At 35.6% G+C, this 24,988-nt stretch overlaps 1 protein-coding gene across 11 annotated transcripts in view; it reads left to right on the top strand.

The window, feature by feature from the left end:
- LOC109686404 (teneurin-1) overlaps positions 1-24,988 on the top strand; it is an 835,907-nt gene that overhangs the window by 457,162 nt on the left and 353,757 nt on the right. For all 11 annotated transcript variants that reach the window (XM_074064014.1, XM_074064010.1, XM_074064012.1 and 8 more), the window contains one exon: positions 2,606-2,846. In XM_074064014.1, the coding sequence (XP_073920115.1) occupies positions 2,606-2,846 (241 nt within the window). The remainder of the gene's footprint in view (positions 1-2,605; positions 2,847-24,988) is intronic.

Raw genomic sequence — 24,988 nt, forward strand, 5'->3', positions numbered from 1 at the left:
GCTTTTTGCATTGATTCTGGGCTAGAGTTCACTAAGACCACCAAGGGAAAAACCAACTTCTCTGTGAACAGTTGAATACATATCTGGTGCTGTATCAGAACACTAAAGAAGTTACCTAGGTCTCATAAATGATTCAAAAACTTTTCAGATCTTGTTCTGTATCCAGCACTGTGCTCAGTGTTGTATGGCATAAGTGAGAAGGAGAAGATGACCCTGCTCTAACAAATGTCAGAGCAGATAAGACAAAACACATGAGATATCAAAGGAATGCCATAATATTGAAAACTCTAAGTTAAAATTTACAGTAAGAACATCAAGTGTGAAAGTCAAATAAGAAAGTCATATTTATTTTCCAAAAATAGCATAATAAAAGAGTACTAAGCTAGGAATCATCAGACATGAGAAGTCAGATTCATACAAGTTGATTGACTTTGAGTAAGTCATTTTACCTCTTTGTGCCTGGAATTTCACATATGTACTTGAACTACATGATGGCCTGGTTCTTTCTAATCTTAAAATTTTATACTTCCACTGCACTCAATAAAGAAACAGTCATTGACATACTATGTTCAATCACATTTTACTTGAATTAAATTTAATTGTTATGAAAATAATAAATTATTATCTCCAACAGATGAGGCATTAAAGCCTCTGCATGACAGAAAATGAACTTAAATTCAGGTTTGTCATTCCTGCAAATTCTGCTGTTTCCATTATGAATAGCATTATGCCACACTGCCTTCCTTTCTACATTTCAGGAGTTATGGTCTAAGAGGGAAGCAGAAAGACATATAAACATAGGTAAAAATTTCAGAAATTGTGGAAGATCTATCTTGTGCCTCTAAATTATAAGGAAAAGAGAAGCTATATTACAGAGATCTCCAATACAAAGAAGAAAGCATTGGTCAGAGAATCAGAAGTGCAAAGTGTTGGCTATTCCACTAATTTGCCAAATATCCCTGGATGAGCTTTCTCATTTGCAAAATGAAAGGATCTCCAAGGTCCTTTCAGTTCCAACCTTCTATGCATCTCTGTATCCCAAAAATGGAAAGCATATTTCTGGTTATGCTTATGGGCATGAGCACAGAGGTTTAAAAAAATTAATGAGATGTTAAGTACTAGTGATGACTTTTTAGTGGATATGGGATTTAAGCTGAACCTGGAATAATGGGGGTGATTTAGAAAATTCATGAAGCATATTAAATACCCAAGGATAGCTGCCCAAATAGAGGAATCCTTTACATAAAATGAATGAACACCACTCCCTTCCCTATCTCATCTTTTGTACAATTCAGATTTTCATGTAGCAAGCTTATTTAAAGAGGGTGCCACCTGTACTAGAAACTCTAGCCAAGAATGTATCATGCTTATGCTCTTGGGACAGTAATGTTGTTTTTAAATATGAAAACCCTGCCAATGTCTTTAAAATTTATGTCTGAGGTGGAAGGATTGAAAGAAGTGGTTTTTCTGTGATCAGTCACTGCAAAGTGAGCCTCAGCACAAACCAGCTGAGCTCTTTGCTAGGCATCAAAAGCCTCCAGCATTTTTCTGCTTTTTAATTTTCAGTCACTGGGGAGGTGGGACAAAGCCATGCTGTCCACAAAGTTTATCCAGAATGGGCTGGTGTTACAAGCAATCACTTGACATCTATTACGTTTCTCCAGTGAAAGAGAGGTGGACTATCAGCTACAGTAATGGTTTCTTTTTAAATGGGTTTAATTGGGGTATTTCTCATGGGCCAAATTTTAACTTAGTGTCTTTACATGTGCCTCACAGGAAAGCAGTGGAAAAATACCAAACAATAGCAACAACAGAAACCTAAGGACCACTGTTCCAGGCTGCTCCCTCTGCAAACATCAGGGGGAAAAAACAGTCTCCCTGCTGCCTAAACTGCTGCTAATGTGGCAGAGCTCCTAGAAAGGTGTGGCAAGTGGGGAGAGGTTCAGAGGTTGCTTTGCATGACCACAGAAATGTGTACAGTAACCAGAACAAACTCCTTTTAGCCAGCCTTTTTACAAGTAGTACTTTGCGATGGGGAGCTGGTGAAGGGATTAGATTCGTGCAGTTGAGTTACACACTTGTGAGCTGTTTTTCTGAAGTATGGATTTGCTCCTGTGTAGGCAGGCTAGCATCCTTTCTTGAGGCAAGCCAAAAGGTGGCCTTGTATTTTTATTTGAAGTGCTGGCTGATTTTTCCCTTGCCTCAAATTTGTGCCTTTCACTGGTATGTTCAGAAGTGAGATTTTTGCAACTGATGGAAATCAGCTCACTTCTGTTCTGTAACTTAGTGTCTTGTTGATGATTTATTTGTTCAGTAGCAGAAACTATGACAAATTGTGTGAGCTGGCCTCATTTACTTTCTAGTTGCTATAGCCCTGAAAAATTTACATGCAAATGCAACTGTGAATGTTTTACATTTCATAAGCATGCGGCACATGCTTTTGTAAGTTAAGTGACATTTTTACAGACAGAATGAGCTTAAAATTCTCCCACCCTCCACCCAACAGTTTATATTATCTGAAATCCCAGTAAGTCTGTCACACTGTGTTTTCTTGACTGTCAAGTGGGAGAGTCTTTATTTTGTGTTTTTGTGCTATCCTTTTCAGACATGCAGAGCAGCCCACACAACCAGTTCACCTTCAGACCCCTCCCACCGCCACCACCGCCTCCTCATGCCTGCACCTGTGCCAGGAAGCCTCCCCCTACAGCGGACTCTCTTCAGAGGAGATCAATGACTACCCGCAGCCAGCCCAGCCCAGCTGCTCCAGCTCCCCCAACCAGTACACAGGATTCAGTTCATCTGCATAACAGCTGGGTCTTGAATAGCAACATACCATTGGAGACCAGGTACTTGAGCTATTATTGATCTTACTAAACTTAAGTATTGACAGAGGGATGACTCCAGTGATTGCAGAAACTCTTTTCACCACAGTTATCTGCAGAGAAACACAAATGCACATCTACAAACATACCCACATGCATGAAAAAAAATGAAGAGCCCTCCACAGACACACAGGCATACACATTAGGGCACACTTACAGATACAGACAGGGGCCAAAGCAGGTGCATGTATAAAGGTAAAACCACAGGTGCATAAACACCTCACTTCAGGCACCAACAAAAAGATGAAATGAGGCAATTTCTGAGCTGTCACTATAGTCTCAAAGTAAAGAGCAATTGTCCCTTGTTTTAAGAAACTGTGAGATTACAGGAAAATCCTAACACATTTGGAAGAATAGTGATGGTTTCCATTTTGTTTATCAACAGATTATTTGAAAAAAGTAAATTGTGCTCCAATATATTTTTAAAAGATTTACCTGATGAAGGGGAAGTATGTGTAATTTTAACTGCATTCTGCCATTAGGGTAAATCTTGGTCTCTTGGGTCAAAAATGCCACTGTTTTTCTATCACTTCACATATTTAGGTTTCTGGATTCACTACTCAAAATTTTGTCATTTGAGTAAAGTTCTACTCCTCCACAATTCTAGGTCCCTTGATAATGATATACATTAACACCAGATGGAATTAGTTGAGATATCGCTCAATATTTACTCATTCTTTCTTAAATTTCTAGTCACTTTTACATAAATAAAAAATTACGGCTTTCTGGGTACTGTATGTAGCTCTGTGGTACAGTGCTTGCCTAATATGTACAAAGCCCTGGTTTCAATCCTCAACACCAAAAAAATTGACTTTTTATTAACAGAAAAATATGAACTAATAAAACATAGCCTTCTGTTTGCGTTTAAGTTCAAGTTCCTGTGGTCTTCCATATAACCTTCACTTTTTTCAAAAGATATTTGTGTGTAAAGAGTGGGCATGATATACCACTTGATAAACAATGTCTGGTATCAACTTCAATTGTAATATCCTCTGGGAATCAGAATAGAAAGAGAAGTCTAATAAACTCACATTGTAAGACTGCTTTTTCCTTAGCAGCATGTTAAACTAAATGCTAGCCGTTGTATCAGTGAGTATGTCACCACCAACAAACTGAAAGTACTGTGGCCCAAGTCCAGGAAATTGTATATCATCTATCACTTGCCTGATTAAATGGGTTCATAAACTGCTTTTTCTGCTCTCTCCCAAGAGAAAATATAGTATTCAGCACCTATGGTGAAGATTACATAATTAGTGCAGTACTAATGATAGGGTTTATGCATCTTTTGTTTTAATTGAAAGGAGAAAGTAAGTAAAGTGAGACAAGCAGATAACAATGTATAATTTCTTCAGAATTTTCAAATAGTGGTGACTTCCTCTATCTTCTTTTGATTCATTTGCAGAGATTAGTGATACAGATCGGAGGAACAGTGGGGCAATATGGTTAACTAGCAATTCTGATAAGCAAACACACTCCTTTCCTCTACAAAGCCAGATAACAGGAAATCTGGAAGGAGGGTAGGAACGGGCTTAGGCAAATGGAGAAAGAAAGCCATTCTTATTTGAAATGTACATCTAGGCATGTTTCTACAAACTGCACCCATGAACCTTCTATATGCAAAGAATGCATTAATTGGTCTCAGTTTCATAAGATGCAGAGAACATAAGTTTTCATGTGAGACTGAGCAAAGAACCTTTTTAGTGTACTTAAAATATACTCAGCATCACAAAAATGAATTAAAAAATATCTAGATGCTCTATCGGCCTGATCTACTAGAATTTTCCAAATATGTCCTTTAAAATGTTCATTTCACATTCAATCAATACAAAGTAACTGTGGGTACACTGAAACTTATGCTGTGTTATAGAACCTCTCTGAGTTTCTTCATGTTTAAAAATGAATATAAAAATGCTTACCAGAGCTACAGATGTAACTCAGTGGTCAAGCAAGTATTTAGCATGCACAAGGCCCTGGGTTCAATCCCCAGCACCCTCAAAACTGCACACCATGGCCAGCTGTTAGAAAGATAAAATGAGTAGGCTAAAAAGTGCCTCATACATTGTAAAGCACTATACAATTGAAATGTAACATTATTATCTCTACTAAATGGTCACTTGCCTCTGCTTAAATATCTTCAAAACAGAGAACTGAATCCTAAGGCTATCCATTCTGCCTCAAATAACTACTGGAGACATCTTTTTGAGCTCAGACTGGCCACTTCTAAATCTGCCCGTTTTTCTCATACAATTTTAGGGTCTCACAGAATAATAAAATCCCTCTCACACCTAATAGGTCTTCAGTGTTCCTGAGTCTGCTCTTCTTTGTGCTAAATTTCCTTCACCTATTCCTCACATGTACTGGTTTCAAATGTCCCTTCCTGATCTCTTTCTTTAGAACACACTCCAGTTTGTCCAAACTGTTCTTGAAATGTAATGTTCAAAGTCGAATTCAGCTGTGAGTTCTCATAAGGTTCTCTGATTACAAGGAGGAGAGGACATTTAGGTTACCTTGAGTAATGAGAACATCATTTCAATGTGTGTGTGTTTTAGTCCCTGGAAACCCAAGAAACACTAGTCAACACCCAAAGAAAGGGCAAAGTTTATAGCTCTCTTACAATAATACTCAGAAGTGTTCTGTATTTTTGTTTCTCCCTATCTCCTTTTTCACCCAATAGCTTATTCTTACCATTGGCACAACATTTTTTTGTCCAGCAAATAGTTTCTATTTTCTCATAGCAATATCTGGTTCCATTGCACCACAGGACTCCAAATTTACCTCCTGACATCTCTCACCTTATTCTTTAGCTGCTTGTCCCATTTCTAACGTCTTAATATTCTTGGTAGCTCTGGGTTCAAAAACCTAGGGAAGAGAATTTGATTAGCCCAGTTGATCTCTTTTGTACCACACTGTGTTTATGTTTCTTAGGAAGCCCTGTTAGTTATTTATTGTCTCTTTCATCTGAGACTAGGCCAGAGAGAAAAGGCATGTGGTTAAAAGGAATAACAACATGGCCACCTATAGCTGCTCCTTGAGGAAGGGATAGAAGCAGATCCAGTGCCCTTTTGATGGGACTCTCAGCACTCACCTTGACTCACTCATCAGTGTCCAGTGGTACAACCAGCAATTAGTCACCTCCCTTAACTATTATTTGTATTAATGTTGTCTACTCCAATATCAGCTTCTTAAATAGTCACATGACACTACTGATACACATTGAGAACACTGGTAACTACACTCTTAAAGCTTATTAACAAGTTCTGAGGCTAAGCCCTATTTGGTTTATTTTATAATTATATAGTTGAATGTTCTTAAACTATATGTTTAAGAAGAGGAGTGTTGGTGGAAATACTCTTAGAGTGTTGATCTGGACTAGTTTGAGTTCATCTACTGAGCATCTAGATTTGTAGGTAAATTCTAATTCTGCCTTACAAAGTACTTGCTTTGCTCTTATATGTGTGCAATATGTTCATTAGATATATACTCTCATTTTTATGTAAGTTACTAATAAAAATCCTACATGACATCAGATGAAGGTCAAAGTTCTATGGCATACCATAATGGAAACTTTTCTACAGGCTGACCTTTACCTGTCAGGTCACATCCTTTTATGAACATAAAGCCCACATTTTCCATCTTATTCAGCAATATACCATGAAAGAGCTTGTCAAATGCCTTGATGATAACCATGTCAAAAATAGAAAGAAGTAGTATTTGTCTCATATGACTTCTTAGAGACTCTATGCTGTCTTCTCATGGTTACTACTTTTTCTTCTGCCTAATAACTCACAAATCATCCTTTTAATAACCTGCTCTAGAATTGTGCACTTAATCCTCATGATGTTTTACAATCTAGTTTAAGAAGCCTATGTTTCCTATGCCTTTTGAAAACTAAAACCTGTGTTTACCATCTCTAGTCTTCTGACACATTTCTTCTACACCAAAGTCTCTGAAATTTCACAGCTATGACTAGGGAATTCAATCTACAAGCCCCTTTTCCATTCTGAAACAGAATGGTTATTCATTTAGAACACTCAAATGTCTTTTTTTTTATGGTACTTGGGTTTGAACTCAGGGCCTACACCTTAGGCCACTCTAGCAGCCTTTTTTTGTGATGGGCTTTTTCTAGATAGGGTCTAGTGAACTATTTTCCCAGGCTGGCTTCGAACCGCAATCCTCCTGATCTCCTCTTCCTGAGTAGCAAGGATTATAGATGTGAGTCACTGGCTCCTGGCTCTAATGTCTTTTCATGAATGCATTGCCTATCTTGGCCTTCATTTTACAGTTATCAATATTTACTTATTTTATTATCACATTATTATTGTACTGGGGGTACATTGTGACATTTACAAAGGCTCTTACAATATATCATAGTTGAATTCACCTTCTCCATCATTCTCCTTTATTCTCCCCCCATTCCTAGAATAGTTTCAACAGGTCTCATGTTTCCATTTTCATATATATGTACATAACATTTCTACTAGATTTACCCTCCTACACCTTTCTTTATATCCTCTCCCCTCCTATGGATACCGACGCCAAAACAGGTCCTGTTTTACCTTCTTGTCTTCCATTTTTGAAAAAAAGACATTTTTGTTTAAGATAGCTATACAGAGAGTTTCCTTGTGACATTTCTATGCATGTATTTATTATAACCCAAATTGGTTCACCCTCTCTATTTTTCTCCTTTCTACCTTAGTCCCCTTCTTATGGTGATTTCAAGAAAGCACATCAACCATATTCACCTTCTTAACTTCCTTCTTTTACCCTCCTTCTCCCGTCAGTGACCTCTCCTTAGTGTGACATGTTTTTCATAATATTGTTTTTATTTGTATTGTGTCTAGCTCCCACATATGAGAGAAAACATGTGGCCTTTGTCTTTCTGAGCCTATTTTACCTAGTAAGTCTATGATTCTTTTTCACAAAGAAAGCTAGCAGATGAGAGAGGTTCTTACTGACTTTGGTCATCCAATAACAATTACATGAGTTGCGTGTCTTTCTATCCTTGCTATTCTTTCTCTAAAGATTTTTAAAAAACTTTTCTGTCACCTTTTTTTTTCATTTTTCTTTTATTATTCATATGTGCATACAAGGCTTGGTTCATTTCTCCCCCCTGCCCCCACCCCCTCCCTTACCACCCGCTCCGCCCCCTCCCGCTCCCCCCCCTCAATACCCAGCAGAAACTATTTTGCCCTTATCTCTAATTTTGTTGTAGAGAGAGTATAAGCAATAATAGGAAGGAACAAGGGGTTTTGCTGGTTGAGATAAGGATAGCTATACAGGGCATTGACTCACATTGATTTCCTGTGCGTGGGTGTTACCTTCTAGGTTAATTCTTTTTGATCTAACCTTTTCTCTAGTACCTGTTCCCCTTTTCCTGTTGGCCTCAGTTGCTTTAAGGTATCTGCTTTAGTTTCTCTGCATTAAGGGCAACAAATGCTAGCTAGTTTTTTAGGTGTCTTACCTATCCTCACCCCTCCCTTGTGTGCTCTCGCTTTTATCATGTGCTCATAGTCTAATCCCCTTGTTGTGTTTGCCCTTGATCTAATGTCCACATATGAGGGAGAACATACGATTTTTGGTTTTAGTAGTATTTTTTTAAGCTTCAGGCTTATTTTGGCTGTAAATTTTCTTGGCATGACTTAATTTTGAACTGGAGTTGAAATATTTCAGTACATGTTTTCAGAAATTGGAACTGAATGGAGAGCACCCAATATAGGCACACAAGTCTCAATAGTTAAGAAACTCTCAAATTTTATCTCCATTTTAAAGTATCTCTGGGCATGGAATCACACCTACTTCATTTTAGAGAGCTGCTTTTCTAATGTCTAGGATTTGCACTACATAACATACTCATGGTTACTTTCTCTAAATGTGTCCTATCACCTTCAACTCACCGATTTCCCTTTTTTTAGTCTTCAGAGAGGCATGTCTCGTCATAATTTTCACTATCTTCTGGGAGGTACAGTGATCAACAAGAGAAGTTGAGAGCTTACTATGTATTTGTCTTTAGCTAAATAATACAACTAGCAGATGTCTGTGAGGTTGAAATCACTCATGATTGCACACTTTAGTCCTATGACACTTTTGTGTTCTGTGTTGAAAATGACTATCCATTTCTTCCATCTGGCCAAGTGGCTTATTGTAGACATCCTAATCTACCACCTATTAGCTGTGTGCCCTTGGGTCCATTACTCAACATTGCCATGCTCCTGTTTATTCATCTGTAAAGTAAGGGTGATAGTAAAACCTACTTCATAAGGCTGTTGTGAAGATTAAATGAGTTAATACTTGCCATATGTTTAGAGCAGCAGTGAACATAGTAACCACTTGATAAATACTAGCAATAATAATAGCAATAATAATAAGGACTGAGTTTATTTTTTGACCCCCCCTCTATTTCTACCTTCATCTAATTAAACTATTTCTATCCTTATGTTTTTAATATCCCTCAAGTAAACATACACAAGATCACTCCACTTTCTTTCTTGGCATGCTTTTAAATAGAATAATACTCTTTCATCACCATATTCCAATCTTTAGAGCCATCCTCCTTTCCTCGTGTTTTGATGATACATGATACATACCTGTGTAGCTTTGTGAGACTGTCCTGTGATCAACCTCCAAAGCAGCTTTTAGATTGCTGCCTGCCTTCTGTCATTCAGAGAAGCAATACCCTGACTAACCAGTACATTCAGAGTTGTCCTCTGCCTTGAGTCTGCCCTTACTCAGATATAAGCCTTTTTACCTCTTCCAAGCATTCTCTTAACATTCTCAATACCTGGATTATCTTTTCTGGAGTGAGATATCTTTTTCAATTTGGAAAGATAAGCACATCACCAAAGCTGGAGAGGCTGACTAATGTGTATGGACGTATGTGCTTCAACATTCATGGAATAAGTTGCCTATATTGTTGTGAACCTTTTATGGGCCCCAATTTCCCTATCTATTATGTATAGAGAATGAGACTATACCATACAGATTTGTCTGAAGAACTGAATGAGAAAATATATGTAAAATATCTGCTCAGAGCCAGGGACATAGAAAGTGTGTGATAAATATTGTTTTCAATATTGTGTTAAGATCCTGACATAGACCAGCTAGTGAGGAGAAGAATTCAGAGTCACTACAGTTCAGAGAGCCACATTAGCTTTAATCTGCTCTAAAAATATCCAGTATTCACATATATCTCCCAGTCTGTGGATTACTAAGCATGTCTGGCACAGTGAGTGAGGCATAGCAGGAGCACTTAATTGATTACCACTTGTTCTCTGTGGTTTCTATGAAGAATAAGAACCCAGAAACTTATGGTCTAATACCAGTAACAATAATGATACCTACATATATATGTGTATGTATGTGTGCATATATATAGAGAGAGCATTATTACTTGCCAAACATGTTCTCAGCCCTTGTGAATCATTTGTTTTAATCCTTATACTATGTGGTAGGTACTATTTGTGTTGCCATCCTCAATTAAGAATTGAGGAAACTGAGGTGCAGAGAGGTCAAGGAACTTTGTAAAATTCCACAGGATAGGACATAACAGATCCATGTCAGGTTTTGAATGCAGGATGTGGGTCCAGGTTTTACACATTTCACTGGTAGTAGAGGTTAAGCAAAATAAATAACGATACCATGATAGCTGCTTTGTTATATTTATGTAATCCTAAGGTAGAAACACTTGCAGGCAGTGGATCTAAGCAAGGTGGGAATGTGGAAGGATTAAGGTAGGTAGAGGAGGAAAAGTAGAAACTTCACTGAGAAAATGGCTTAAAATCATTTTGTTCTAAAATCATGGGGAGGTGATAGATGAAAAATGGAGGAAAGGGCATTCTGGGAGAAACATATCATACTCAAAGTCATGTATAGTCATCAGCTATGCATTTAAGTGATATCAGGCACTGTTCTTCCTATTATTCTTCTACCTTCTCCATTGCCACTTAAACCATCTTGATCAGGTTGTTCATTCGATGATGTTCCTTCTAGAGCCAAAACATCATCATTCTTAAGCTAGGAGCCAGAAATAGAAATTTTATGCCCCAGTCCTAGCTGTTAAACTGCTATATTCTGCTTCCTCATCCAGAGGGCCCATCCTTTGTTATACTAGTGTTTGCATATCCTCTTATGCTTTAATTCTCCAAAAAGTCTCTATCAAATAAGCCTCTTTCTCAAAGCTATCATATGGCTTTGGTGGTACAGTGTTGTACCTTCTTAATACAAGTTGTTAAGAATGGTTTAGAAATTGGATTCGAGAAGCCATTAGATACTGGTTTGGAGTTCAGGTCTGTTCCTTATTAGCAGTATAAATTTAGGCAAATTTCACAATCCTTCTTTGCCTCAGCTTTCAAATCTTAAAAATGGCTTAATGGCACTCACTTCATTCAACTATTACAAGGAACATTCTAAAACCTCACATGTGATTTGCACCCTCATTTTAGTTTCCTCCCCTCTTTTATTCCTCTGTATCACATTCCTGCCATTTCCATCTCTGTGGCATTGGTTTTGATCTTTACTAGCTTCTCAGAATCCTCATTTATGGCTTTCCTTTCTGTATCTGTTTCTCCTTTCTATCTAAACACTTTGGGTGCAAGTGGCCTGGCCTGTCTTTAACACCCAGTTAAATGAGCTGGAGCTTATTTCTATCAGGAAGTCAAAACCTAACCCACTCCCTGCAGAGCACTGAAACAGTTCCCTTTGCTTCTCAATCTCTTCATGTGGATTTGATTTTTAGTGGAATTGTAGCGATTTTTGTTTCCCCTAATTATTCTCTTTTTTCCCTCATTTCAAATTCCTAACTAAATGTTTACCTGATAAACTATCATTCATTAGAATTTTTGGCCAAGTGTTTCTTCAAAACCAACTAAGATTGCTTGATCTGCTCTTTGATGGTAATTTTTCTTTTTCAGGACAATGGCAATAAACACTAACCATGGTCTATTCATCAAAATGAATTCTACTTAATGATTTTGCTGTAATTTTTCAATACTGTGGTGAACCTGCACTTGAGATTAACATGACCACTTCAACTAACAAAAACAAATCACAATCGTGTGAAGGCATTGTGCCTGGCCAAGAGAATGGGTAGTCACTATCTTCATTGATTTTTAGCATATTCTGACAGATGGCTGTAGCTTGGTATGAGGCTAACTGTCCTTGCTGGCTTTAGGCCAATGTGACAATTAAGCAGAGTCTACAGGGTTAGCTTTATGAAAGAAAAGCAAAGGCCATTAGTGGAGGAGATGTTGGCAAGGATTGAAAGAGGAATGAAATCTGTATGATTAATGCTTATTACATACTTTTGGCTCTAGTGTCTATCTTGGGGAAATAAGAATCATTTAAAAGAAATATTCATTAATGATGATGGCAATGATATAAATATCTGTGGAATAATACCCTTTTCATATTAACCCATAAATGTAAGTTTTCTAGCAGTAGTTATATTTATTTATTATGTAGTACCCACTAAAATCTACATAACATTTATGAGTAGCTTTTTCTTAGGACATTTGCAATGAAAAAATAGATTTACAGACATAATTTTTCCTTCAATAATGACTAGAGGGAAAAAAAGCTCAAATTGTACATACACAGTGCTTAGATTCAATAATATCTCATGCTTTAATCCTTTAACAGCACAGGGGTTAACAAAATCTATCTTCAGTCACAGGTTTAAAGATTCTTTTCAAGACAGGAAAAGACTTCTTAGAACTAATCTATGACCTATAAATCCTGTTTGCTACACATGAACAGGAATCATCCATGCTTTTCAGCCTGTACCAAATGATGGATGTAGAATATGTAAAATTTAAATGAAAGAGAATTATGTAGTCTTAAAAATGTACTTCACATATATCTGTAATAGTCTATCATGCTTAGGTAATGAAGAACAATACTTAGTAAACCATTGAGGTACAATCTCTAGTCATTTTGGCAGTGATATTATTTTTAAACTTGCTTTTTAATTGAACTATCTCAGGTTTATTTCAAAATAAAACTGTTGGCAAATGTAATGTTTCATTTTATAAGGAAAGGAAGTTTCACCAGAGGTGAGATTAAATCTGATTTAAATGTAGAGAAGATTTATTTAGCAATCCAAATGTGATTGTAAACAGGTGTTCTAGGGAATTTTAAAAAGTGAATTGATATAATAGATGAGCCTAGCAACCAAAAATTGTATTTCAGAGGATTTGCTATACCTACATTTTTACTCTCCTTCATCATATACTTATACCCTTCCCTGCCCCAGATTGTACACTTAAAGCAGAAATACATGGTTTTGAACAAGAGAAAAAAGAAGTTTTTAACAACTTCATTGACTACAAATCTCTTACCTGGTTAATCACAATAAATATTTTCATTACTATGTCAAGTTAATAAACACTTGTCTTCTATATTTTACTGAATGTATGAAATATATTTGCAGTAGCATAAAATGGTTTTCCTGTCAGTTCTTATTTTCTGCAGGTGTGTGTGTGCATGTGCACGCGTGTGTGTGTGTGTGTGTGTGTGTGCATCAGGCATGCCACTATACATCTCCTTTTGGCAGACTCCAGCTGGTTCTTTATTAATTCCACAACACAAAAATGTTTCCAGAGTTAAAAGCAAAAGATAAGATCATGTTATCTTTTGAGGTCTTTGAAATGTCTCTGCAAGAATTATGAAAGTACCGAGTATTCCATTTAAAGAACAGGAAAGCTCAAAAAGAATTGCCCCCTTTGGCAAACAGATAAGCAAATACACAGTGACATCTGCTTCTCCATTCTGTTACATTTCTTTTGATGAAAGGGTATAAGAAAGTGTATAATGCAAGCACTTTCAATGAAAAACAGTTCATTATAAATTCGTTGATGAATTAATTTTAATATAGATAAGTTTAGACAAATATTTATTATGCACCTACTATGTGCCAGCAATGCTCTAGTTGCTGGTGCCACAGCAAGGAACAGAACAGAAAACAACCTTGCCTTTAATGAGCTTGAATTCTACTGGGTAAGACAGCTTTTCCTCTAAAAGTGTTAATCATATTGAGACATATAATTGCAGGACTTGGAGTCTGGCTAAATGTGATCTGAAAGAATGAGGAGAGGAATCAAAGACACCTCTTAAAACTCTTCCCTTGCTTGCCTTCAACTCTGCCTCACACAATTTGAACTGTTTTAACAAAATTCCTAAACTGGATGATTTATTAACAACAGAAATTAATTACCCACAGTTCTGGTGGCTAGAAAGCCTAGGTTCAAGGTACAAGTATATTTGGTGTTTGGTGAGGGTCAATTCCTCATAGATGACAACTTTTTGCTGTGTCCTCATATAGCAGAAGAGAGAAACAGACTCACTCAACTCTCTTTTATAAGGCCACTAATCTAATTCACAAAAGTGGATCCCTCATGATCTCATCAACTCCCAAGTGCCCCACATCAGGGGATTAAATTTCAACATATGAATTTTAGAGGGTCTCAAACATTCAGACCATAGCAACTTCCCTACCTCAACTTTCATATAGAAACCCCTTATCTATGGCTTCATAGTACCCTGTGCATATGTCTACTTGTCTTTGTTCCCCATTGCAAATTGAGTAAAAGAATTTGATTCCCCAAATACTTACTCTGCTCAACAAAAGTTTTGTAGAATGCATAGACAGATAGTATAACTGAGCTTGAAACTGTAGAGTAGATATTTTAAATCAGAAATAGAAGTTAACATAAGCAGATGATGAGTTTTATTCTGGAAATATTGGATTGTTTGTGTAGAGTATCAATTCAAAATGTTCAGTATCCAATAAATAGTTGAAAATATGGATATGGGTCCAGGAGAGGAAGAAAGAGGAAAAATTTTTTTCTACTAGTCTCTGAATGCTATGTGCTAAGCATTTTATCACAGGTGGTTTTGGCAGTACTGGGGTTTTATCTCAGGACCTTGTGCTAATTAAGCAAGCACTCTACCACTTGAACCATGCTTCCATCCATCCAAATTATATTTTTTAAACCAAAAACTAGAAAAGTTGAACAACATGCCATACGATCAGGCCGGATGCAGTATAACCAGTTGAAACCTAGGTAGGTCTGATTCCAGGGCTCAAGAAAGGCAAGGATAATTAAGAGTTTCATTGGGAGACATAATAATTGAATTTCTATGAATGTTGAGGGAAATAGTTAATAACTCAGAGAGTTTAATGGAAGAACAAAACAAGACCTTAAACCAAACCATGAGAACACTAGGATTCCAAGAAGGAGGAAAAGCCAGTAAAAGTAAATTAGTAGTATTCATGCAAGAGCACAGACAAAAGAGGAGAAAATTTCAAAAAAGTGGTGATCGTGGTTTTCAAATGCCACAGAAGAGTCAAAAAACATGTGGATGAGAAGAGACCATTGACTCTGTCAATTATAAAGTTGTAAGCAGCAAATTTTAGCAAAATAGTGAAATTGAAGCTACACTGTGTTAGGTTTGAAAAATCAGTAAGAAGTAATAACAAAAGATAGCTATACCTTTGAAATGGGACTGTAGGTTGAAATGAAGCTGAATGAAGGCAAAACATTCATATAAATTGAAAGCAGAAATAAAAGAAGAACCACATTCCATGAGTAGGTATACCATAGTCACCAGGATGGTGAGGTAAGTGACAGAAAGAAATTGACAGATCAAGTTTTTTTTAATGGTAAATAATGTGGACATGTGCAGGAATGGTCACATAATGCTTAAATAAGCATCATAATCCCACACAGCAGCTCAGGCTTTCCAAGTTTCCAAGCCACAACAAGGGAATTAATACATCTCTTATGTGCAAAAATTTGACTTTGTTATTCTCATAGTAAGAGGCAATATTGTACCCTCACAATCTTACTTAAAGCTGGCTCTCAAACATAAGTCATATTCCTAAATACAAGCCATGATTATGACTCAAACTTCTTATCTCCTTTTGACATACACAAAACACTAGGCAGTCCCTTGTTACTTATGAAATGCTATAATAGTGACTAGGTACACATTAGGGCTTGCATTTACAAAATAGATGCTAACTTATGACTACTTCTAATTAAACTATGAAAATATTAAACATGACATAATGTTACCCTTCTGAGTAACTTGAAATTCTTTTAGCATATAATATTCACAATATCTATTTCCTCCCACTTCCAATGAAAATATTTGTCTTTTGTCTGTCTAACCTTTCCAATTTTGTCACTTACATAGAAAATAGTATTATTAACTTAATTTTATGGCAACATGACTGGTTGCTATAGTAGCCAAATACTTTTTGTAAAAATCAAAAACTCAGATTTTAGATAACATATGGGTATGTACATATAGCATGGGTGCATATATAAAGATGTATGCATGATTTTGAGTTGCCCAAGGTACTTTTGCTTGTTATCTCATTTCAAACTGTAAACAATCCTTGTAAATTGACATAATAGAAATTATTTAGGTCTTGGGAAATTTCATTAGCAGATCCAGTTGCCAGTTGGAGTAAGATTTGGAACTAGAATGCAAGTCTCCATACAACCAATCCAATGATCTTTGAAACTATAAACTTTGTCTCTGATATATTAAGAATCCCAAGTCATTACTTTTTGTCTTCTGGTGAATATTTATGATTCAGTTAAATTTTCCTGCCTAAAGACATAATCTAGTTTTTATTCTGTTCGTATTAAAATCTTGATGAGCCTAAATGCCCTGAAAACTGTGGGCAAGGGGTATCTGGGTAATTGGATTTGGTGATTAGCTTAAGGGTAAAGAGAACTTTTTAAAAATTATCATTCTGGTTGAAAACTGTTCTTAAATATGGACCCACTGTCCATTTTAGTCCAAATGTTCATAATTTAATCTTTTATAATTGAAAATGTTAGAGTATATCAGTATTGTCATTGTGAACATGAGTTTGTATTGCACAGTGCCCTAGATATAGAGGATATTGTATAGTGGACAAAACATCTAGTGGTCCCAGGATAGTTTTTCACAAATTTGAATGATCTCTTGTGAGTAGTTGAAAAAAAAACACAGGATTTAGAGTGAGAAATCTTTGAGCCCAAGTCCAGTTCTGTCACTAAATAGGTAGGTGATCTTAATAATTTCTTTCTTCCTCTGGACCTTCTTTTCCTCAATAGTCAAATGAGGAAATGCAGTTAAATATTTGAGATCCTTTCTTGTTTTACAATCTCTTTCATTCTATGTCTTATCTTCCTGTCACTTTGCTCTTCCACTAAAAAATCCTGATCAATTGAGCTTTCCTTTTAGTTAGATTCTAATTAATTGCACACTTAATAATTATAGTTGAAGTTCCCAAACAAGTGAAATAAATTTAAATTGAATAGTTGTGGTTCCTTCAGAATTTCCAATAGCCAAGTGCATACCTATTTGTCAGGCAAGTACAGTTAAAGAAGCAAACTTAGACCAGTACTAGACTACTCTGTGAAGACATTATCCTGGATAGGCATTTACTCAATAAAACTTAGTTAAATAAAAGCATATAGGAAATAAAACCCTTAAAGAACACAAGATTTAATCCACCTTCTATGGAAATCTACCCTGCCTTGGTTGATACTGTGAAGCTGCAGAAGAATTTCAATGTCTTCCCTTATATTGTCATTCTCAGCCTAATTATGAAATAAATACTTCATTCTATGTTTTCCATTGAAAGATAAATATATAGTCGGAGTTGAATTTAAGTTCGAACCAACCATTTCTATATTGCATCCTGTGAATCCAAGATGATACATTTTTCCTCAGTATTGACAATGATGCTTAGAGAATATAAATTCAGATTTAACATTGTATTTGCCAAATATAGATGCATACTTAGAAGTCAAGGAGGTACATGAAATCACTATACTCTTGAAGTTGTCCTTCTTGTTTATCTCCCTGTGTTCTCCCTAAATAATTAAAGTGAACCAATGTGTCTCTCTTCTTTCTACTCTGAAATCTACACAACAGGGAAGCAGGGGGAAAGTGGAAGGAAAGCCTGGTTCCCACAAATTCTCCTGTGCTCAAGTAGGATTATAGTTACTGAGCTTTAAAGAGCAGCACAGGGCTGAAATTGACTATTTCTTAGGTGGCCTAACCTGAGAGGAGTTAATGTTGTTTCAATTGCTGTGATTATTATATATTCTGCATGTTTTAATCAGTAGTGCAGGTTTTGGATTTATGCTTTGTGACAAGTTCATGAGGGGTACAATTTGAAAAGCAATTTTTAAAATGGAAGTAGAAAATGTTTTCTATTCTCTATAACTTACAAAGATTTCCTTGCTTGGTAAGTGAGGGTAAATGTTTGAGGCACTTATGAGTAAGTTGTATTTGCTCTTTGAATCTAAGGTTCAGAGTATTTGTTTAGATAACAGACCAAGTCCATGTGGAAATAGTCTCAAGGATGAATAGTTGTGAGGTTGGGGGGAAAAATAAGATAATGAGTACCTGATAATAAAATCTTTCTCTGGAAATCTTTAAAGAACAACAGACTCCCTCCCATAGGGATATTGAATAGTCAAAACTGCATGTTCCAATGGGATGATAGTTTTAAAACAAGGTTTCTCAACCTTAATACTGCTTAGATTTCAGGCTAAATAACTTATTGTTGTATATGTCTTGAGGAGGTAACTGTCTAGTACCTCATAAAATGTTAAGGAGCATCTCTGGCCTCCATCCACTACTTGCCAGTAGCCAATATACCCTCCTCCCAGTGTGACAACCAAAATAGGTCTCCAGACCTTGCCAGATGTTCCCTGTGATCTAATTCATCCACAGTTAAACACTTTTTCTTTAATATTTCCTAATCTAGTATTTGTACTGGTGAGACAGAATCTATTGTTATCTGCTTACTTTTTAATTCTCTCAATCCTTTAGATCTTACAGTTTCATTTTCACCTTCTCACTTTACCTCTTCACATTCATTTTTTTTTGAGGCCTTTGTTGGAGGATTTAGATAAGTCTCCAATCATGGTGTGACTCACCATAGAAACCACTAAACTGCATCTATTTAGTTCCAAACCGCCTCCGCATTCTTTCCTCTTAATACAATGGCAACTTACATAATTTTATCTCCAATTAACTTGTCATAGCTTGAATTTCCTCGTGAAAATCTTAATCAAGAGGAATATATTTTTGGCACATTGCATATATACCCTGCTTTTAATATTTTAATTGGATTGCTTGCTAGAAGTGCAAAAAAATGGAAGAATATAGTTTATCATTGCTGACATCAGATCTAGACAGCCTATAGCAAAGGAATATTGTGACCCCTGAAGCAACAATACTCTAACCAGGCAAACATGAGCATTTTCTCTCTATCTATCTATCTATCTATCATCTATCATCTATCATCTATCTATCTGTCTGTCCATCTATCTATTTCTATCTAACATCTATGTATCTATCTATCATCTACCTATTTATGAATTTTCCTTTCTTATCCTATTCCTTTGTCTTCTCTTACATACTTCATTCTCTTTCTGTTCACTATTCTCTCTCTTATGCCTTGCTTTATACCACAACTCTTTTGGGGAATTCTTTGGCTCTTCTGAAATTGTTCTTTGCTAAACAGCTTAAAAGAACACAGAAGCCTAAAAAAGTGGCATATTTGAGAAAATGCACATGACATTGGATGGCTAGTAGCTTCAAGAGGGCATTGGAGACAGTAGCAGTGGTGAAGCTGACAGGCCCACAGAGGACAGGCCATGAAGGATCTTATTTAAAAAGTAGTAGTGTACCTTCACTTCAAACATAGAAATAGCCCAGATAATCATCAAGAAAAACGACTACACATTCCATCACCCAAAGATAATTACTATTAAGATTTGAACATTTTCTCCTAATTCAGATCTCTGTGAAGTACGAATGTAAGGTTGCATGTTTTAGTTTGGAGGTGTGAGAACATCTCTCTATATTCCTCCCATCATGGAAAATTACTACTGGTTTAGAATTTTTCTGGAAATTGAGAGCAAATAGCTTTCATTGGACACTGGTGGCTCAGGCCTGTAATACTAACTACTCAGGAGGCAGAGATCAGGAGGATTGTGATTCAAAGCCAGCACAGGGCAAATAGTTCACAAGACCCTATCATGACACCACTGACACAAAAAGGGGCTGGCAGAGTGGCTCAAGTGATAGAGTGCGTGCCTAGGAATTGTGGGGCCCTGAGTTCAAACCCAAGTACTGCCATTAAAAAAAAAAACTTCCAAACTATAGCAAACAGAAAGAAGACTTTTTAATAAAAGGTAATGGGTAATAGGACAGTACATAAAAGGACAATCAGTATAGATGGGCATAATAAAATATGAAAGTGTATCAGTCTATTTCTTTTGGAGGCCACATGATTGTCTCATCTCTGCTTCTCTCTGCACATATGCTTCATTCTCAGATTTCACTCTATATGAGACCAGGAAGTACTGAAGAGGTCTGGTAGAGATGAACCAATGTGGGTTGCAATACACAAGTGCATGGAAGCACTAATAGGATGCTCTCTGTATAGCTATCATTATCTCAACTAGCAAAAATGCTATGTCTTTCTTATTATCTCCTATGTTTTCTCTTCAACAAAATCAGGGAACAAGAGGGCAGAACAGATACTGCCTGGAAGCAGGCAGGGAGAAGGTGGCACAAACAATGCATACATGTGTAAGTAAATATAAAAACAATATAAAAGGAGAAAAAAAGAAAAGTTTTTAAAAAACAGAACAAAAATAAAAAAGAGATTTCTTTCTCTGTTCCCCTATTATGTTGTAATGCTAGCTCTGGATCAACATGACCTTCAACTTGGATTTCATAAATGACTGTGTGACTGTGTCTAGATTTCTGAGAAAGAAAGAGAATATTATAGCCTCTGAGATTGGATATCCCATTTTGGTTCAACTAACTATAGCTACAGGCAGTGGGAAGTGGAAGTAGCAGGGTAGGAATCAAGATAGAGATGTCTTTTCAAGGAATCTGTGCTAAGAGTTAGTCAGTATATCTAATATGCTTACATGATTACAAAATTTTTGGATTTTATATGATTGCATAATGGTCCATTCTTGGGTATGCTGTGTCTTCAAGTCACTGAATAAAGAAAGAGATTTAGAATCATGGTTCATAAGGCTTTAGGGGCCAAGTCTTGAAGCATCATATATCACTTTTGCTCACACTTTACATTTCATTAGTCATTAGTCATATGACCATACTTAAGAGAAATGGTGGCTGTGAAATGGAGTCTATATGCCCAGGAAAAGAGGAGAACATGGATATTTATTAGAGACAGGAAATCTCTGCCTCAGGCTACCCTTTTGATTTTGAGGTTGACATTTTGGAGGACAGTCATACCTTTTGCAAGCTTGTCTTCTAGAGAAATGTAATGATGGATAGGTTAGAGGACAAACATTTATAAGACTTTCAAAAAAATGAAGACTGATTTAAGGCAAATGTTGATCAACAGCCTTTAAAAGTTGCATAGAATAATAATCTAGATTGTTAACCTGAAGAGTTTAATGAGAAACTCTTAGACTCTGTCCTTCTTGTACTCCTTTGTAATTAATTTGAAGCATTCTTTTTGTGAAATAAGATGTCCTTGCTAATGCAGATGGAAATTCAATAAAAACAAATGATACAGAAAAGTATACCATGCCAACTGGTTCATAAAATAAATGAGAAAAACACGTGTCTATAGAAAATGAGGATGAATAAAAAAGAATCAAAGGGTACTCTGCCACTACCCTCTCCTTTAAAAGAAAGAAAATGACCTAAGTAACCAGTGAAGATAATTCTATAAAATCAACAGGTTGCTCTGAAGACTCAAATTGGGAACTGACTTTCAGCTTTAACAAAGGGAAATATAATTGACTATCTATATAAAATAAAGAAAGAATTTAATAAGTCTTAGAAATATGGGATCTGGACTAGTTTGAAAGGTGTGGACACAAATTATTCCCAAGTTACATATTTGTTCCCATTTTAAGCATTCCCTGCTACAGAATGAAGTACTGAAAACTGTTGGGTTGCATTTATTATTCCTTCATGGAATATTCATCTTTTCCATGATTAATCCTTCCAAATCAAATCTCAAGACCTAAATTCGTCTTAAATATAAAGTTAATGAAAATATACTAAGCTTGCTTATCAAAATAAATTTTTATATCTTGGTCTGAGCCTGTTACCACAGGACATTTGCATTAATGGAAAATATTAATTTGATATTTACCTTTCAGCTAATGTAGAGTATTTTTACATCAATTTTTAATTTGAAGTTAAACCTACAGAAAATAGATGAAATGTGAAGAAAGAGAATGAGAGGTTCACTTCAAAGGACTTTGTTATGAAGTGGTACATACTTGTTTAATTTATTTTGAGCCTACCAAAACAACTTGTTCAAACATGATTGACAATGTAGTATCTTTGTTCTTTAGCTTTTATATATCTATACCAACATTCTTAAGCCAATTTTACCTCTGAATATCCTGTATTACAAATGTTCAATTACTATAGCAAAATTTGATACACTATTAACTGAAGTTTCTGATGTCCCCTACATTCTAAACAAAGAGACACAATAAGTCTTTTACTTTCATAATGATTTTAAATATGTACCACTCCCCTAATACCATTTTGTCATTTCTGTAATTTTAAGAGCTGGAAGAAATATTTCCATAAAAATATATTTGGTGGACTAGTTAGCACTAACAAATATATATTCATCTTTGCAAAGAGAAATATCAGATGATCATGTGAATTAAGAAGATTGTATTACCTTAATGATTAACATTATGAGTGATATCATTAGCTAATGTGTGCATGGGGGAGTAAGTGAATGAGTTTTATATTCATGCATGGATTTTGAAGCATTTGTTGGGCACCTGGTTTCACTGGTTATCATTTTAGATGCTAGCAATACAGCAGTAAATAAGACATATAGACCTTCTAACTCTTCTGTAGTTTATGTTCCAGTAATCAACAAAATTGTACTTGATTTCTAATTATTTCTTACCTGTTGTGTGAGCTTTGGGAATGTACATAGTCTTATTAATTGATCCTTGGCCATACCATCTATAAAATGCAGATACCATCTATCTTATAGGGTATTGTGAGAATTCAGTAAGAAAAAACATGCACAGTACTTTATCAGAATGCCTAGCACATAATAGATGTTCAGTAAATGGCCCTTGCTATTGCAATTAGTTTTACAGCAACTATTTAAAAATTATTAGTAAATATTAACAGCAGTTATTTCACTGTCAAAACATCTCACAAGGAGTTGAAATGTGAATCTACTATTTCTATAATTTCTCTCTTTGGTTTAGGTTATGTGAAAGGAAAAAGAGAGCTTTTAGCTATTTTACATTCAATAAACCAAGAGACACTTGCTTACATGCTTTTGATTTTAGAGTCTCCAAGCTACACTCATTCTGAAAAATTGAAACAAGACCCTTTTTAGAAGAAGCAAACACATTATGCAAATCATATATATTCCTGTATACCTGGTAGCTGCTACCAGTATGTATTCCAAGCTGATAATGCCATTAAGCCCAGGAATAATTTATATAAATATTCTCTTAAGAGTATTTTTCTAAAAAGAAAAACTGGGAAAGGGTCATTAAGGGAAAATGAGATGCTGAGGTTGACATTTCATCAGTAGCCACACTTTTCTTCAAAATGATACTAGGGGTTCTCTTCCGAGAAGAAAGTGGGACTGATTCAAAACAATATTTTCTGTCACATTCATATGTTTGTTGGAGCCATTAGAATAAATACCTATGAATAGACATTGCTCCAAAACCATTGAAAAATGGCCAAAAAACATATAAAAAGATGTTCAATATCACTAATCACCAGAGAAATGCCAATCAAAACCACGAGATATTATCTCACACTCATTATGATGGCCACTGCCCAAAACAAACAAATGACAAACAGAATATAACAAGCATTGAAGACAATGTGGAGAATTGAAACCTTTCTACACCATTGATGAGATTGTAAAATGACAGCCACTATAGAAAACAGCATGAAAGTTCCTCAGAAAATTAAAAATAGAACCACCATATGAAGCATTAGTCCCACTTCTGGGCATTTATCCAATAGAATTGAAAATGACCTTGAAGAGATATTTGCTCCCTTCTATTCATAGTACTGTTCAAAACAACCAAGAGGTAGAAGTAACCCAAGAGTCTGTCAGTGGATGAATAGATAAACAGAATGAGATCCGTAGATGCAGTGGAATATTATTTGGCCTTAAAAAGGAAGGAAATTCTGTCACTTGTTACAACATAGATGAACCTTCAAGATACTCTCTTAAGTGAAATCAGCTAGTCATAAAAATACAAATACCATATGATTTCTCCTATCTGAAGTAGAATGGTGTCTTCCAGGGGAAGTAGAAAGCAGGAGTTATTTAATGGGTATAGTGTTTCAGATTTGCCAGAAAATCAGCTCTGGAGATCCGTTGTACACCAAAGTGAATATAATTAAAACTACTGAACTGCATACTTAAAAATACTTAAGATAGCAATTTTTATGTTATGTGGGGTTCTTATCACAATAAAAGTGCATTTAATAGTTTAAAAAATAAGCAAATACTTAAATTACACTATCCTATCCAAATGTGATTTGGACCTATTAAGTTGTAATCTTTTTTTAAATCAACTTCACCTTCTACTAGATGCAAGTTATATTATTTCCTCTGTGTGTAAAAATGAATCAAGTGTTTATAGCTACAAGAATATAGGTTTAGACATGTGTCTCATAACAATGTTCACAAAATGTAAAAGAAAAATTGCTTATTTATGCATCTGTTGTTAAAAGGCTGTATGTTTCTGTCTATTTCCTATAGAATTTGAAGTGTCACATTAAATCACATTATTTAATGCTAACAGATACCCTCAGCATTATTTAGTGTAAGGGTTTAAGAAGAGAGATCACATTTTTCCTTTTTTTATAGATGATTTTAAAATCCTTACAGGGCATTTATTATATTTCCATTTACCACCACTGGGTCTCATCAGTCTTGAAGACTTTTTTTTTTCAGTTTCCTTATATGCTCAGATCTTTTCGTCAATATCTTACTTTCCCTTTTTAAATTTGAACTTGAATATTAAAACAGATGCAAAGAAGAGTACTTCTTACACATAAACTCTTGAACTGCATTTTTA

Source organism: Castor canadensis, chromosome X, assembly GCF_047511655.1.
Source record: "Castor canadensis chromosome X, mCasCan1.hap1v2, whole genome shotgun sequence".
NCBI classification, from domain to species: Eukaryota; Metazoa; Chordata; class Mammalia; order Rodentia; family Castoridae; genus Castor; species Castor canadensis.